This window comes from Rhinolophus sinicus, chromosome 12, assembly GCF_057876585.1.
Source record: "Rhinolophus sinicus isolate RSI-liver-muscle chromosome 12, RSI-T2T, whole genome shotgun sequence".
NCBI classification, from domain to species: Eukaryota; Metazoa; Chordata; class Mammalia; order Chiroptera; family Rhinolophidae; genus Rhinolophus; species Rhinolophus sinicus.
This window is the reverse complement of record NC_142512.1, coordinates 22,968,315-22,985,907: the sequence shown is the minus strand read 5'-3', so window position 1 is coordinate 22,985,907 and position 17,593 is coordinate 22,968,315. Positions and strand designations below refer to the sequence as shown.

The 17,593-nt window shown below is 32.1% G+C and overlaps 2 protein-coding genes across 4 annotated transcripts in view; one reads left to right on the top strand and one right to left on the bottom strand.

Moving 5' to 3' along the window:
- Positions 1–5,777, top strand: part of CRLF3 (cytokine receptor like factor 3) — a 59,640-nt gene extending 53,863 nt beyond the window's left edge. Inside the window, exon 8 of the mRNA XM_088802059.1 lies at positions 5,076–5,777. Within this exon, the coding sequence (XP_088658185.1) occupies positions 5,076–5,104 (29 nt within the window). The 3' untranslated portion in view covers positions 5,105–5,777. The remainder of the gene's footprint in view (positions 1–5,075) is intronic.
- Positions 1–17,593, bottom strand: part of SUZ12 (SUZ12 polycomb repressive complex 2 subunit) — a 37,553-nt gene that overhangs the window by 8,858 nt on the left and 11,102 nt on the right. For all 3 annotated transcript variants that reach the window (XM_019750705.3, XM_019750706.3, XM_074320095.2), the window contains 5 exons: positions 13,300–13,349; positions 10,014–10,099; positions 8,173–8,404; positions 6,689–6,782; positions 2,947–3,052 (listed from right to left, as the gene is read on the bottom strand). In XM_019750705.3, coding sequence (XP_019606264.1) covers positions 2,947–3,052; positions 6,689–6,782; positions 8,173–8,404; positions 10,014–10,099; positions 13,300–13,349 — 568 coding nt within the window. The remainder of the gene's footprint in view (positions 1–2,946; positions 3,053–6,688; positions 6,783–8,172; positions 8,405–10,013; positions 10,100–13,299; positions 13,350–17,593) is intronic.

Here is a 17,593-nt window from a genome sequence, read left to right as displayed (position 1 = left end):
CTTCCCTTTCTTTGGGTTTTGGAACACTGAACTATTTTGGCTTTCCTCCACTTCTAATCACTTATAAGACTACTTCCTCTTCTCTTGGTCTCCTTAATTCCTAGCTAACATTTAGCCATATGTCCCTATCTCTTGCCCATCTTCAAGGATTTACCTACCATGTTTCCCCAAAAATAAGACCTAGCCGGACCATTAGCTCTAATGCGTCTTTTGGAGCAAAAATTAATATAAAACCAGTTATCATATATTATATAAGACCCAGTCTTATATTAAAGTAAATAATAATATTAAAAAAACATTTTTGCTCCAAAAGACCCATTAGAGCTGATGGTTCGGTTAGGTCTTATTTTCGGGGAAACACGGTATTACTAGGCTGATGATCCCAAATGGATTCTCCATTCTTTATACTTAAGCTCTAAACCCAAGTATCTCCAACCACCTCTGGGACATTGACGCTTAGATGGTATCGATGTCACCTTAAACTGTTAGGATGTGAACTTTTCTTTCCTTCCTAGGTACAATTAATTTTGTTCCTAGCCATTATCAATCTACTAGCAACCCTAAGCTAAAAATTTTATAATTACATTTGACCACTATTTCTCTCGTTTCTCTTACACAATCCCTAAGTACAGATCCTTACTACTACCTTATTACTGCAGTTATCTCAGCTCTCTTCCTGCTTCTAATTTGTAGTTTTCAATCCATATGAGACCAAATAGTCTTCTCAAAGACTACTTTCATGCTATTCCCTTTTACAGAAACTTTCAATGGGCTCCTATTTATTTTACTGCTATACAAGCCTAAACTCCTTCTACATCTTTATTACATATAATCCTCTTAAAACTCTAATTTTAGACTGGAGTGAGGTAAAAATATAAACTGCTTTTGACACAGTAAGTCCATATCTAGGAATTTCTCTTATAAAAATATTTGCAATGCACAAAGATATATGTGCAAGTTATTTTTTACATTTTTGAAAATGTAAAAAAATTAAAATAATGGCGTTATCTATCCAAGTAGCACTGGGTTAGTAAATTATGGGACATATATTTAAAAGAACCACCACAGAACTTTAAAAGAGAAGCAAATCTATATGATCTGACTTAAAAGGATGTCCATTTCACATTGCCTTGAACAATTTCTTGGGAAAAACCAACAACTCACATATATGTATGTATGTATGTATGTATATCTTTAATATATATGTATCTTTATTTTCTCATGGATAAACCCAACAAACTTTGAGTAAGAAATTAAAACATAAAGATAAGTTCCTGCAAAAAATTCAAATATTGCAGCTAAGTATACAGAACTGAAATCCCATCACCTCTAAGTAACCACTATTATCATCATTTATTTTAGAAAATGTGGGAGTATATATACTATTATATAAAAATTAAATATCATGGAAATGTTCCTGTGAAAATATTTTCCTTTTTAATGGCTTTTTAGATTTAAGGTGTTTCTAATTTTTCATCATTTAAAAATTCTTGACAAAACCTGTTATCTACATCCTTTCAGTTATCAGTTACTATCCTGTGACAAAACTGTAGAAATGTAATTGTTAATGACTATATACACAATTTAAATTTTTACTCATATTGCCAGTGTGCTCTCTAGTAAGGTTGTACCAACTTATTCTTATATTACAGCATTGAGATTACACGTATGTGTCCTCACATATCCGACTATAAACTGTTAATCTTTTCAACTGTTGTCAAACTAGTAGTCAAAAGTATTATCTCTGATTTTGTTTGCACGTCTTTGAATACTAATACGGGTGAGTATCTTTTTAAAAGCCTGCTGGCTGGCCATCTATATTTGTTGCTTTAAGAACTGCCCAATTTTCCTTTATCCATTTTTCTAATTAGATTGCTTATCTTTTTCTGTTTTATAAAACTGTTTAATAATAGTAGCCTTTTGTAGGTTACAAATATTTTCCCCAGTCTATCATTTGTTTATAAATTTAGATTTTAGCAGTATAGAAACTATTCACTTTATTCATTTTTATTTTATGCTTTCTAGCCGTTCTATCATACTTGGCTTTTCTCATAACAAGATTATATTAATACCTACTTTTTTTCTGAAGTTATATATTGTTAATTTTTACGTTTATATTTATGAGCCTTCTGAAATTTGTTAGATCTAAGTTTATTTCCAGATGGCTAGAGACCAGTTCTGTCACAATTAACGAACAGTCATTCTTTCTTTCCTACACAGATCTAACACCTATTTTACCATGACTCAATTCCAAATGTACATGAAACTATTTCCAGGCTATGCGTCAGTGATATGCTTGTCTATTCCTATGCTTATACCATGTAATTTCTCTCCATAATTTTCCTTAGTATTATTACATATTGTTCTAGGTTAACGAGACTAATTTTAAGGCTTAAAAAAATCCTTTAGGACCTAATATATGTAGAAATAAATGATGTTATTCTGTTGAGTCTGCCTACTCAAGAAATGTATGTATGCCTTATTTGTTAAGTCTCTTAGAAGAGTTATTTTAAAATGTGCTTCACGTAAGTTCTGTAGATTTCTTGATAAATTATTAGTCATCATATGTTATCTGCTGTTACTACGAATGGGATTTAAAATAGCAGTTAACATTTATTGAGCACTTATTTTATGCCAGGCACACTGCTAAACATATTTCATGTAAGCCATCAATTCTATGCCTCGTTTTATAGATGAGAAAACCGAGACACAAAGTTTGAGTAACTTGCCAGATGCCACATAGCTAGGAGTGGAGATCTGAACCTGGTCTGGCTCCAAGGACGATGCCTTCCATTACTCTGACCAGATAAATTTACTTGTGTTTTTCAAAGTATAAAAACAAAGGACTCTTTGCTTTCAACATGAATTTGCATTTGAGGAAGAAAACATCAATGAAAAATGGGAGTTCATAACTATAATGTGCTCAGCCTTCTAAGCAGTCCATACCTTCCCATCAAGAATAGTCTCCCATGTTGCTCTTTTCTTGCTTATTGGACATTCTTCCATTTCCTGCATGGCTACTTCATACTCCCCATCTAAAAGCTGTAAGCGCCTGTTAGACAAACACACACACTTTAAAGTAACCTATATATTATAAGTACACAAATTCTACATTTTTAGATTTATACTAAAAAGCATTTATTAAATTTATAAACTAGCTTATATACCCGACAAAATTTTAAAATATACCTACACTCCATTCTTGACAAAAGCAATTTTAATGATTTGCACTAATAACTATTATTACTAGAAAATTATTTCATTAATGTAGCTACTCAGATATAACTTTAAACATTTGAAGTATAATATACCTAAGGTCTCGAAACTTAGTAAGTTTTAAACATTAAGTATAAAGCATGTGTGCAGGCTTTATAACTTAAAAATTGTGTTAAAAACAGTGTTCCAATACTTGCCTTATGGGACCAGTAAGAATTATGCCTTTGTTATTTTTAACTATTGTGAATATTTGAACTAGAATTCTTTACTTTTATACTTGACCAGTAATCTAATTTATAATTGTAATGAAGACTATAAGATTCTGGGGGCACCTGGCACATATAGGTGCTCAATAAACATTTCATGGATGAATGAATGAATACAAGTTCAATCAAAGAATCAAATTATACCCATACCCGCAGTAGTTTTAATATGTACGTACATATATGTGTACGCTTATATACTTTTTTCCATACTTTTAAACACTGGTAACACTACTACCCTAAACACCATTCTTCAACCATGCTCAATAATTAATTGTATATAGCAGGAATTTGGCTTCTCTTCATCAATTGTTAGGTGATAATAGTTAACATTTATTGAGTGCTTACAATGTGCCAGGCACTATTTTAAAGATATGCACAGTTCATTTAATCTTCCCAATAGCTCTATGAAGGAGATGCTATTACTCCATTTTTTCAGAAGTGAAAAATGAGGCACAAAGAGGTTAAGTAACTTGCCTTAAGATGACACAGTAAGTAACCAGAGCTAGCAACTGAATCCAGGTAGTCTGTTTCCAAAGACAGGCTCTTAACACCAAATGATTTTGAGACTGAAGTATTTTTGTCTTTATGCTGTTAACTGCATTTATTCTACTTCAATGATATATTAGCAAAGCTATTCAACTTTATATTTCAAAAGGCTAATTTTATTGTATTTGAATAGGTAATACATTCATATACTTCTAAATTGAAAAGGAGCTTCCCTCATGCATTTACATGGCTACATAATGCTCTATTTTATGATTGTACATTTGACAGGTTCAATCCAATTTACTCTACTACCTGTAATGTATGAGGAAGCTCTTTTTCTTCACAGCCTCGTCAGTAGTGCTTCATCAAGTTTTTTGATCTATGCTAAATTGGTAAGTGAAAAAAATGGCATCTCAGTGTACTTTTATATTCAGATATCTTACCTGTGAATTGTTTAAGAACCCTGTTTTTTTTTGGTTTTGTAAACATTTTTATTATATCTCTCGCTCATCAACTGGGCTGAGGTGTTTCTCTTTTTACTTAGTATGATCTTTTCATATTAGAGAAACGAGATTATCTATCTATACTATAAATTTAAATTATTTTTCCCAACTTGTCATTTTTATTTTGACTTGGTTTATGATGGGTTTTATTTTTTGTTTTCAGAAGTAGTGTTTTATTTTGCTCAATTTTCCACACTTTTTCTATCTGGCTTTTGAATTTGGTTATTGTTTAAGGAGACTTTAATTTCTCTGAGATTATAAAAAGAATTTTTACATGTCTAAATCCCCAGACCTTGGCTTGCAAATAACTTTTCCTCTACTAAAAGGAACCAAGACTCCCTGAAGAAATGGCCAATTCCAGGGCAGAGGTAGGAAACGGAGAATGTAAGCCTGGAATATTTTACAATACCAGAAAAAAAATAAATACTGTACATAAGTCAAAAAGACACAGGAGCCTGCTTACAGGGGCTCCTCCTGACCAAATTTGGGACAATTTGAGCAGTACAATTAATAATCACATGAACAGATTAAACCAGGCTGACTAAAAATGGAACTCATTAATCTATACTGATTTCTTTTTTTTAAAGAATGCTCTTCTTTACAGGAAACTGCCAATATATGTGGAAGAAATGATAGAAAGTAACCAACTGACAGCTGACATAGGAATAATTTATTCAAGCAAGAATCATCAATGGATACTCAACTACTGGATAAAAGGCTGCTGGGGGGAAAAGGACATTTACCCAGTTTCATGTATTACCACAGAAATTACACATTAATTAATTAAAGGGAAAAAGTAGTGTTACATGGAGAAATATGGTGAATACCACCTTAACCAAGGGATCAAACCTAATATTGTGTTTGTGATGTACACAAAGAACACGTCACCATGTGATGTTCCTGCCCAAAACGTTTAACCTGATCTATTCCTTAAGGAACCAACCACAAAAGTCCGAATTGAGAGACATTCTGCAGAACTACAGTCCTATACTTTTGAAGGAGACTGAACAGATATGGCAACTGACAAGTAGCTACAGATCAGTCCACAAATGGGGGAAGGGGAAAACAGCTTTAGGACATTATTGGGGTCATTTGGGGAGACAGTATTGTATTTGTTATATTATGTTAAATTTCCTTAATATGGTAAGTATATTGTGATTACACAAGGAAATGTTCTTGTTCTTAGGAGCTACACCTTGAAGTGTTTAGGAAAAATGAAGTAGAGTGTCACAATCTAACTTTTAAATGGTTCATCACAAAAACAAAATACACACTCACAAATAAAGTAAATGTGCTAAAATATTAACTACTGATGAATCTAAGTGAAAGGTATGTGGCTATTATTTACCTATATTGTTTTTTCAATAGGTTAGGAAATTTTCAAAAGAAGTTGGGGGAAAATTATCCCATGGTATTTTTCTTGGTACTTTTTATCATTAAATAAAAAGCAGCATTTTACATGTACAAAGAATATGTTAATATATACTTTTCTTGGCTCTTTCTCCTATACCGGACAGTGAAGTGTGTTAACCAACAGCGAGCAGCCTGGGACAAGAAATCGTAGCATGTTACAGATTTCACCTCACTTGCTGACAAAAAGAATGCTGCATTTGCTTCCTGGAGCATCTTTTACTTGCACTAAGATGTTTCACTCCCAAAGGAAAACTGCCAAGATTATGAATCCAAGTGTTCTTTGCTACCCTGGGCCAAACACACACAGCCATACAATAATGATTACACACAATTTTCTTCCTTATTTTTTGTAAATACATAATAATCTCAAGATTTGCACAGGGCCCACTTCATTCAGGTCTCTGCTCAAATATCACCATCTCAGAGGTTTTCCTCTATAAAACCGTTTATTCTCTTTTTCTTCACAGCACTCACCACTAAGTGACAACAGTTGATATAATTGGAGTGGAAGTGTTTCCTCCACGAAGGCAGGGATTTTCTTGCCTTCTTACTGCCTACAACAGTGTCCGACAGACAGTAGCCACTCAGAAAATACTTGCTGAATAAACAATCTTAACGGAGCCATTCAAATACTTCCTCATCTATGTTTATTGTTTTCTATGTGCTAAAGAGAAAAAACTCTAATGTTTTTTCAGTCATTAGAATAAAGAGAAACCAGGAAATAGTATCACCACTATATTCTGCTTCAGAATAAAATCCTATCTATCTAAAATATTATGGGAGCCTTAGTTGTCCCAACATTACCTGTTTTTATCAAATACTGTCATTTGTGCAACAAATGTCTTTTCCCCATCTTCTCGATTTCGTTTTCTTCTAGCTGGAAGTTCTTCATTGACATCTGAATTTGACAAACATTTCTCATGAATCAAATATTCAAGCAAAAATGTTATATTTATGATATATGGTCACTTAACATATTACATTTATCCCAAATGACGTAAAAATTACACTTAAATTGCAATATACTATCCAGACTTACACTCTTCAATTTTGTTTTTACAATATGTATTTATGTCCTCCTTACTTTTTGACATTCATTGACATTAACCCCACATTTGTGTAAATGTTATTTTTTGTTCAGAACGTTCCTCCTCATTCATGGCTACTATTCAAGAACTTTAAAGATTATTTCTTCCAAGGTGCTTCTCCACTGAATTTCACATTTACCTCTATTATGTGACTCCTCCTTTTGCTGCAAATATGATGGACCCTTGAGCAACACAGGTTTTAAGTACATAGGTCCAGTTACGACAACCCCATGCAGTTCAAACCTGTGTTTTTCAAGGATCAACTGTACTTATTTTATGTCTATCTCCATACTCTAGGTTTTGAGTCTTTGGAGGATAGAACTGGATGTTTTAATCATCTTTGTATCCCCAGCATCTGTATGTTGGTTAAATAATTACCTCAAAGGTAGATTCAGAACTATTGGGATAGATAGGTGACAACCAAGTGTAATAAAATATTAATTGTACAATCTAAGTGGTGAGGACATAGTTGTTCACTATAAAATTCTTTTGACTGTTCTGTATGTCTGAAATTTTCCACAATAAAATGTTGGGGGTTAGGTGAATTTATCATCTATTGAGAGACTAATTTCACATACCAACCAGTCTTTTCTATCCAGTGTTCAATTTATTTTTTTACTACATGAAATATGTTTCATCATGTACTAATAAGAACTTTACAAATTAAATACCTAGTACAGCACAATAGTCCATAGTCTAAGAGCCTGGGCAATCTACCATAAAATTATCTCATTAGACTATCAGAGATTTGCAAATAAAGGCTATGCTATTAGAACACATGCAATTTCTTTCCAGTTCTGCTCCATTTTCCTCCTTGGAATGGGAGTCTTAAATAAATTATTAAAATAACTCAAAAAGAGGGGTGCCAGTAGGCTCAGTTGGTTAGAGCGCAGTGCTCATAACACCAAGGTCACCGGTTCGATTCCCACAAGGGCTAGTGAGCTGCACCCTCCACAATTAGATTGAAAAAACAAACAAACAATGACTTGACTTGGAGCTGATGGGTCCTGGAAAAGCACATTCCCCAATTAAAAAAAAAAAAATTAAACACAGTAAAATTAAAAAAAAAACACAAAACTCTAAAAGAAATAACTTAGTACAAAATTATGACTATATGACAATATACTGGTTCAGTCTCTTTCACTGACCACCTTAATCTCCAATGACAAAATCTAGTAAAATTATTAAAATAAAAATTACCAATATTTTCATTGGTTTCTCCATTAATCATTCCATTAAACTCTCTTCTTCCCGGACGAGTCACTCTAAATAGCAATGAGTAAGACTTCACCATATGGCTGTTACTAGGTTCAAATTCATTACTGGAAACTGCAAGGGATGGGAAATTTCCAGGTTTTGTTTGATTGAGGTCAGGATTCAAAGGCACCTGCTTTTTACCTGTAGGAACTTGCCTTATTGGACAACTTACATCCTGTAAAAGTAAAGATTATTAAATTATATTTATTTAGACATATGAAGTAAGAATTACAATAAAATTTGTAATCACAGCTATAGAAAACGTGGCATAGGCACAGCTATAAGAAACAAATAGCACACTAAAATTCTGAAAATTGTGATGAAGTAAAAAGAAAATTTGGAATAACTATATTCTAAATATTAACACAAATGATTTCTCTAATATATTGAAAATGACGATATAATATATCCAATATTTAGCTGATGGTCATCTGAGTTTTAAATTAGAAATATGGAATTAAAACTATGCTTAAAATGTTAAACTCGTGTAAATTAATCTTTTCCCTTAAATTTTCTACATTAACAAAATAATTGATGGGACCATTAGGAATGAAAAAAGATAATTATAATAACCCCACTGTCAACATTATGAAACGGCAAATTAATATATTTAAATATTGTTTAATAGAGGCAATATTAATCATCTTATGAGTAATGTTCTGTAATTATATCACTAGAGCTATGCTGAAAGAGCATAGTTGAAAAACTAAAAGATGCATAAATCCTTTGTAACAAAAAAATATAGTACATATTTTATGGTAGCTTCTTTTTAAAATAAATACATGTTTATAATCTAAAAAAATTATATTCTACATAAGAGTATAAAATGAGAAATGCAAGTGTCACCCGTGCCCCAGGTCTTACACTCCAAAGATGACTAATAGTAGTAGTGCATCCTTCCAAGGAAAGGTTTATGCCTACCATTTCTTTTGAAACACTAAAAGGATCATATCATAGATATAGTCACATATTTTTGCCGTAATAAAAAAATATACCGAAGAATTTTCATATTACTGCTTGTCATGTGGGTATGGGGGTTGGGTGGGTGTGGGGAGTGATACTTTTTAACTTTAAAGATTTTCACACATACTTTACTGTTTCCTGTCACCACAGTCCACTCCATACCAACGCACTAGCACAGTTTTCAAGCCCTGTATCTCCTTACCATGATTTTGGAAGAACATCAGCAATAGGAACTTCATATAGGTCATCCCTACTCTTAAAATACCCAAGGACTTGAGGCTACTAAAAGTATTATCTGTTGGCTCTGGTGGATTGCCCAGGAAATTTAACCATCATGACACTTGTTTCTATAATGAAATGATTTCATCTTATAATGAAAATGTGAAGCAATGTATTAACAAGTTAATGGCTGATAATGCTGGCAACAGAATTTCTTTGCCTGAGAGTAGTGTTACAAAAGATAATCCTTTTGGGAAAAACTCTCCCTTAGCCCTTACTTAAAATTTCATGGGTACAATTATCTAAAACAATAAGCTAAGAGACTGAAGTGGTAGGGAAGTAACTGAATGTATGTCTTAAGATGCTAAAAGATATTTTTTTCCCTTCATTGTCAGACTCCTATAGGACAAAGTTTTATGCATATACCTAGTATAGTCAGATTAGAAAAACCATGAAGATCTGGAAGGTTGGCAAAACAGATTACCAGTTTCACAATTCAGGCAATATATTCAAAAACTTCCAATGTTTAAAAACACAGTATATATGCATGAACATATTCAACTTAAAAAATTACTTAATCTACCAATATCATTTTACGTTACCTTTCTTTTTTTGTGGCAAACTTTCACAAGCAGGACTTCCAGGGTAACAGAATTTTGTTCATTTTCTGAATTTTGTGATGGCTTATCTAAATAGAAAAATCAATACTTAAGTGTATTTTTTAAAAAAATATAAATACAGTACTCATTTTCCTAAGAAGTTTAGAAATTTCAAACAAAAAGGACTTCCTGTAATGAAGCCTCCTCAGAAATTTATCCATTCTTTTCCCCCAAAATCAGTTTCAAATATGCAGCAAGTTCTTAAAAAAGCCTTTACATATAAAGTCATTTAAACAAACCTTTCACAAGACAATTGTTAAGTATCTTTTTATATATTGTGATTTTCTTTTGATTCAAATAATAGCTCAATTATTTCAATTAAAACTAAAAAAAATTACCAATTACTTCTGCTATAAACATTTAACAATTATGATAATAAAATAATGTAATAAATTGCATTTGTCTGTATTTGTCAAAAGTATTTTTAGTTCAGGAGAGACAACCACATACAAAATAAACATTTTTAATTTTTTTCTTCTACAAATATCTATTATTAAAAAATAAGTTTAAGATACATTTAAACTAGTTATTATACATGTTTCACTTTTACTGCAGAGATGTTAAACTAAAAATCTTTGATTTGACCAGGACTAATCACCAACAGTATAAAAAAAACGGATTTCAAAAATAGTAAACCTTATCAAAGTTATACAAGCATGTAATTTCACAAGAAAGATAGCTATTTTTTGACCTTTTCCCCAGAATTTCTCTAAAGCCAATATGAGACAGCAAAAATTAAGGTATTATTTACGATCTAAAAGAAGCTCTTGGTTTACAAAGTATAGTATTTTAATTTTAAATAATAGTCTATATTCTCTATATCAATTAACTAACAAATGCTTTTGCAAATTAAGGTTCCAGAATACTTCTCTATAACTTACTTGTCTTTAAATTTCAAAGGCCTTAATAGTTCAAAACTTTAAATATTTATTAATTCATCATTAAGTTTGAATTCTAGAAGTACTGTAATAGATGAATCCATAAACATATACTGAAATAAAATAATTTTTGTTCTGAGATTTTGGACAACACTTACTTACTATTTAAAAATTCTTCTTATACAGGGTGTGTGCACAAAATGCATTTGAACTAGTCATTTTGAAAGTTATATCCAGGAAAACACTTTAACATAGCAAAAAATAATCCAGTGTCTCAAGTGCAGTAACAAAAACTCTCTGAACAATACTCACCATGAATAGTACCCTAATAATCTTTGTGTATTCATTCTAAGCAGTTTCAAGTAGTAATTGCTAAACAAGTCTTCATTTAAAAACAAAAGAAAAATAATCAGGTTTTAGGGATCTTGATGTTGGTTTTCTATCTTTGTTTCTTAAAAAATATTATTTCTTTAAGCAATACATCTGCTTCCTTCTAGCTTCCACTAATTTGATTATAATAAAAATTATTTTCTGGAAACAGACGTGTCAACAGAGTTTGCTTTCTCATTTACTTCAGTAATATCAAGAAGAAAAAAAAACTACCAACTGAATTCAAGCAATTTTTGAACTTTACATATTTCATCATGCAGACAGGAAAAAAGCTTAATCAACCTACTTTCCAATTAATTTCAACTTATTGATTCAAGTAAAATTAATTCAATTAGGTTAATATTAACTAACCAAATACTATTTAGTAAATATTGTTCAACTACTATCCATTACTAATTTCAGTGATAGATAATTTATGTATAGATAATTTATGTAGGACTGAGAACAAAGGAGTAATAAACCTATAAAATTCAAATGATAAGCTAAATTATCAGTCCACATACTTTACAAGTACCACAGAAAAGCAGATAATGATGAATGATTAGAAATAAGGACTCTGAGATTGTAAATGATTTAGAGAAAAGATTAAAATGCTAATCAAGTTGCTTCTATATAAAAAATGGACCAGATCTAAGGCAAAACTAGAAGTAAAGTTATATTGGCTGCTAACAGAGATACGACCAGATTTCAAATTTCTTACGAAAAAAACTATCAAACTGTTCTAATAAAACCTTTTTATTGTTAAACTCTGTTTCTTACTAAATACCAAGAATGACCAACTTGACATGTTTTTTATGAAGGTTTTTTTTATTCCATGGAATTAAAGGATATATACAAATTTAAGATGGACAAGCCAAAGGGCATTTCATCTATTCTGAAACCAACTGAAACTTAACCAGCATGCTTTCAAGTCTTTTAATGATGTAAACAAACATGTATATAATTTTCTTTGTATAATATCTAACATATTGATATATCCCATTGGTAGCAGTGGTTGTTTCAGTTGTTTTATTACTATATTTTTTAAAGCTACATACTGTGGTAACATTAACTCAAAATGTTTATGCAAAAAGGGTTCTACTCAAGAGACTTCACCTATTCCAGGTTTTTAAGGCAATTAATTAAAGTTTTCATCATTAGTCTTTACATAAAGTTCAAAAACCACTGGAAATGAAAAATGGCAAAATATCTAAGGAATTCTATTTTATGAAAAGATTTTTCTGTTATTTTCTACTTATGATCTCTGTAAAGATGTTTCTGAGTTGGGTAAGATAGTACTTTACAGCCTTTTTTTTTTTTTTTTTTTTAACAGCAATTATAGCCTAAAAAGTATGGTTTAGAGATCAGAGCTGGAATTTCCTGTATTTAGATATGAGCCAGATGAAACTAACATTTACCTTCAAGAATGATCAGAGCACTAATTAACAATTTAAAAATCTACTTAACACGTAAATGGGTAACAGGTAAGCAACTATGAACCAAACTATGAACCAAACTATGAACGAGATCTTATGTATCAAGTCTCCCTGCAATTTTTAAAAACTTTTAAGGCAGAGTTTCTTAAAATTTGTTCCTCAGACAACCTATTTCTGAATTACCTTGGTGCTTTATTAAAACGCAGACTCCTAAGCTCTACCAAAACCCTACCAGACCTAAGTCTTTGTAGGGTCCAAGTATATGTATTTTTAAAAAAAGCATCAAAATGATTCTACACACTGAAATTGAAGAACCACAACTTCTAAAGAGGTGCAAGTTACATTCTGCACAGCCCATCACTGACCACACAGAACAATAATGGAAATCGTTGGAGAGGTCAACTAACAAGAAGTTTAATGATCAGAATCAGCATCTTATCTAATAAATATAATTCTATAAATTTACACACAAGAAATATTTCTTTTTTACATTCACAAAGGTGTTTTGTTGTTAGAATGCCAATATGTTTACTTTCAAGTACATACCATTTTTGTGGAAGAAACCAGTAAAGGTAAGCTGCAGATGAGCTGACAAGCTAAATAAAACAAATAAAACATTTTGTCATTTTAATGCTCTATAACAAAAATAGCCTAGACTTTAAAAAGGAACATTGACATCAAAGCTACTTCAGGTTAATTTATAAATATTTGATTTTCTTATTATTAACTATTGAGCCCACTGACTCCAAGCTCTTCCTGTTAAGTATGACATCCAAAACAGTGTGTCTATACACATTAAAAAAAAAACCAACAACAAACCACAACACAAAAATAAAAGCATCAAAGGAGTAAGACAGATAAAAACAGACCACCAAATGAGAGGTTAAGATAATTTTCTGTGGTTTAGTGTTGTAATTATAAAATGGGAATACGTTTCCCTTCCCACCCCTCAAAAATGTTTTTGTTAAGGGTAGCTGAATCCATGCAAAAGTGTTCGAATATTTTAAAGCTATGGAAATTCAACATTCTAACAAATGATAACAGAACCATCACTTTCTATTTCAATCAGGGGTGAAATACACAATTACAAATCTGCTATAGATTTATAATTTACTGTTTCAACATTTCATTTTCACTTTTAGTTTTAGAAGCAATGGAAAAGGAAGAGGAAGTATAAATTTTAGTGATCCTTTTTGTTTTGAAAGTATCTACTAACAATGGAAAAACTATTAAGATGGGGTAGAATAAACAGAAACATCAACAGGCTTTTGTAGTACCTTCAAACTGCAAAAGAAAGCAATCTCTTCGTTGATTAGGAGCCATTCATAACTTTCCAGAACATAATTTCTGTCGTGTGATAGACACCAGATTATAGAGGGCTATAGAGAACAGATGTTGGGGAAAGGGAAATAATACTGATCCCTTACTCAAGAATTTCCCTAGTGTAAAGAATGAAAGTAAATAAAGGTCAATAAGGATGCATAATCGGTCTATTTTTGTTTTTTTAAAAAATTGTGACAATCTGAGCATTCTTATCATCAGAGGGGAAGAATTATATAAAAACACTGAGGGAAGAGAGTATTAAGGAGCTAGGAATGATTGGAAATGAGAATATATTATAAAGAGGTTAAGCCTTTTTTACTTTGCCTGGGACTCTTCCTTTTCTTAGAGAAGAGGTGAATGAGATACTTCTACAGAAGACGTGAGGATGCCTCTATGTTCTCAGCGAGGTAAGCCATGAAATTGGATGCTAACAACCTACAGGACAGGGGCCTCAAAGGGCATTTTTAGAACAGTACTAAGAAAAGTATGCTAGGATATCATTAGAGGACAAAATGACTACAGAAGAGTAGAAATCTAAGGGTCCAAGCAGAGTTAGAAAGCATTAAGTATGAGGGAAAAAATAACATCTATAACTTAAGTATCTTGAAAACAAGTAATTCATGTGCATTACTCACTTTCTGAAATAAACCAGATACATTTTAAAAACACATCGGGAGTAGGGAGGAGGAGGGCTGACCATAAAAGAGGCATGAGGAAATTTTTAAGGATCTTTATCTTGACTGCAGTGGTTGTTACCTAACTATGCATTTCTCAAAACTGAAATATATACCAAATATATACCAGAAAGAGTGAATTTTACTAAATACAATTCATACCTCAAAAAATAAAAAAAAATTAAGGGGGCTGACTCTAAAGAACCCCAAAGGAATTTTTCAAGGCAATGGAAATGTTGAAGTGCATACATTTGTCAAAACTCAAAACTATATACTTAAGGTGAATGCATTTTATTGAATGTTAATTACATCCAAAGTTGATTTTTTAAAAAGTGTATCTGCCATTTACAAAACCTACAAGCCATTTTACTAAAAGATAACTAGCATTTTCCTATAAAATTAGTTCCATAAATGTCACCTTACAAAGCAGAATTAACAAAACTGCAAAACATCACAGGAAGAGAGGAAGATTCTATAATTTCCACACGTTAGAAGATAATACATTAGTCACAACCAAGCTATCCCATTCTTAGGTGCTTCAGTTAAACGTACACACTAAGGCCAGGTTAATTTTCTTAAAAATACCATTTTGTATGTATCATTCCTTCCTCCAAATTTTCTAATGGATCCCCAACTGCCAAATCTTTTCTCTAACTGCTGTCTATAATATGGCTCCCGTTTCTTTTTATCTCTACGAAAGCCTATTTAGGAAAATAGATTTGAAAGATCAAATAGACAGAAAATCAACGTTTGAATTCTGGTTCCAGTTATTATTAGCTGTGACCTGATATCTATAAAATGAGAAAATGACCTCAGGATTGTGAGGCTTGCATAAAACCCATCAAAGTACCCTCTTCTACAAAAAAAACCATCCCCAACCATCTCAGAACTTAATGATTAGCGTTTCTTTTATAAGCACTTGTATTTACCATTTTTTGTCACCACTTTTTCACACAGGTTCTCTTTTGACAATTATTTTATTATACTGGTGTCCCTAGCACCTAGCAGTGTCTTATAGAAAGGCTCTCAACAAATGTTTTTCATAAGGATAATGATGTCCTCCTAAAGTAGTGAGGTTTTTAGTTAGGAATCATGACCCATTAACACAGTAGTACTTATAGTTTTATTTACATTGTTTTTACAGGGAATGTGGTTCCAACTTCTAACTTTGCAATGCCAGAAACATCTTGTATTGCTCTACCCCAGAAAATATTTTAGTGTTACTCAAAATGTAGTCTGCAAACTGAGTTCATTGGGAAAACTTATTCCACAAGGTAAGAAAATGGAAAATAAGGCTTTAACAAAAGATTTGAAATTGAAAACAAACAAAAAGGTCCTTGACCACAAAAGGTATGAAACAGCTTTAAATGGTACATTATAAGTTAAATCAGATAGTAAGCATATTCAGCCATGATTATAACATTGTTTCTTTGAGAAGTAATTCCAAATTTCAATTAACCAACTTAAAAAATAACTCTGGGAATGTAAATTGCTATGCACATTTTCTCTTCCTCCTCCCCCCCAAAAAGTAAACACTCTGATATGTACCTAGAATACAATGTAACAATGAGGCCTAGTTGATCCCTTCCACAGGTGGTCTCATCCTAGGAAAAAGGCCAGTTTTCTTCCCCTTCTTGATTTACCCTCTTCCCTCTTGTGGCTACTGTATCCACCTCTTAACTGGTAAGCTGGATCAGAAGAAGGGAAGGAAAAGAAACATGTAGGATTGGTCAGGCCTGTGTGGTTTTAGGCTGCACAGATCTAGCTTACATGATCAGTGTAAGACATCACACAAGGATTTGGTTCATCTTTGTGGTATGTTCCTTATCAGTACCTTCTGAGGAAGCAAGCAATATGATAACAGGAAACTAGCTGGGGAATTTCAAATTATGGATAAGATTCCAAGCACAATTTTACAGCAGTCTATGTAAAGAGGTTAAGTAAATTTAAATTCACGAGGGATTAAGATTTTGAAATGAGATTCATGTAGGGAACTCAAATTTTAAGAATAGTCAGATCCCACAGGAGGAACAAAGTTTTTACGCTGGAAAAAGACCAAGTTTAGTGCCTCTAGTTTGGATACATTAATCTGACAGTGACAGGAACAAGGCTTGACTTCTAGGGTCAAAACTGTATTACCTCAAAACAGGACAAGTTTGATAAGCTATATGGCATCTACATTGTTAGATATTAGCCAACTTTTCTTTTTTTTTTTTAAGGAGGGCTCAGCTCACAATGGCCCATGTGGGGATCGAACCGGCAACCTTGGCGCTATTAGCACCATGCTCTAACCAACTGGCCACCCCCAGTTAGCCAACTTTTCTTATACATTTAATGCTATGATGTTTAAAGCTGAGGAACTAGTGACTATACCAAGCCCATTATTCTAGAATTCGATGTCTCTTTTGAAGTTCAGACACAAGGATGGGAACCCTTTGTAGTGAGAAGATAAAGTTGAGTAAAGGGAGGGAATCCATTACATATAAATGAATCTCCTTCCAGAAGTATTGTAGCCAAAACATAAAGAAATTATTGTCAACCCCAAGATTATACAAGGAACATTTTAAAATTTGTTCTTAAACACTTAGATTTTCAGAAATCAGATATGCTTAGTGGTGATTGCCAAGACACCTTCAGAAGTAGGTATGTAAAAAGAAATTTATAGCCCAGGTTCTGAAAAAGGAACAACTAAAATTCAAGCATGAAAAGATGCTGATTTGAAAACAACTTCAAAATGTATAGTCAAGACACAATTGTTAAAAAGAGAAAGGAAGAAAAACATTGAATCTTATTAATAATGGTGGAAAAAAACAATCAACTTAAGCTGACTGAAGTTTTGAAAA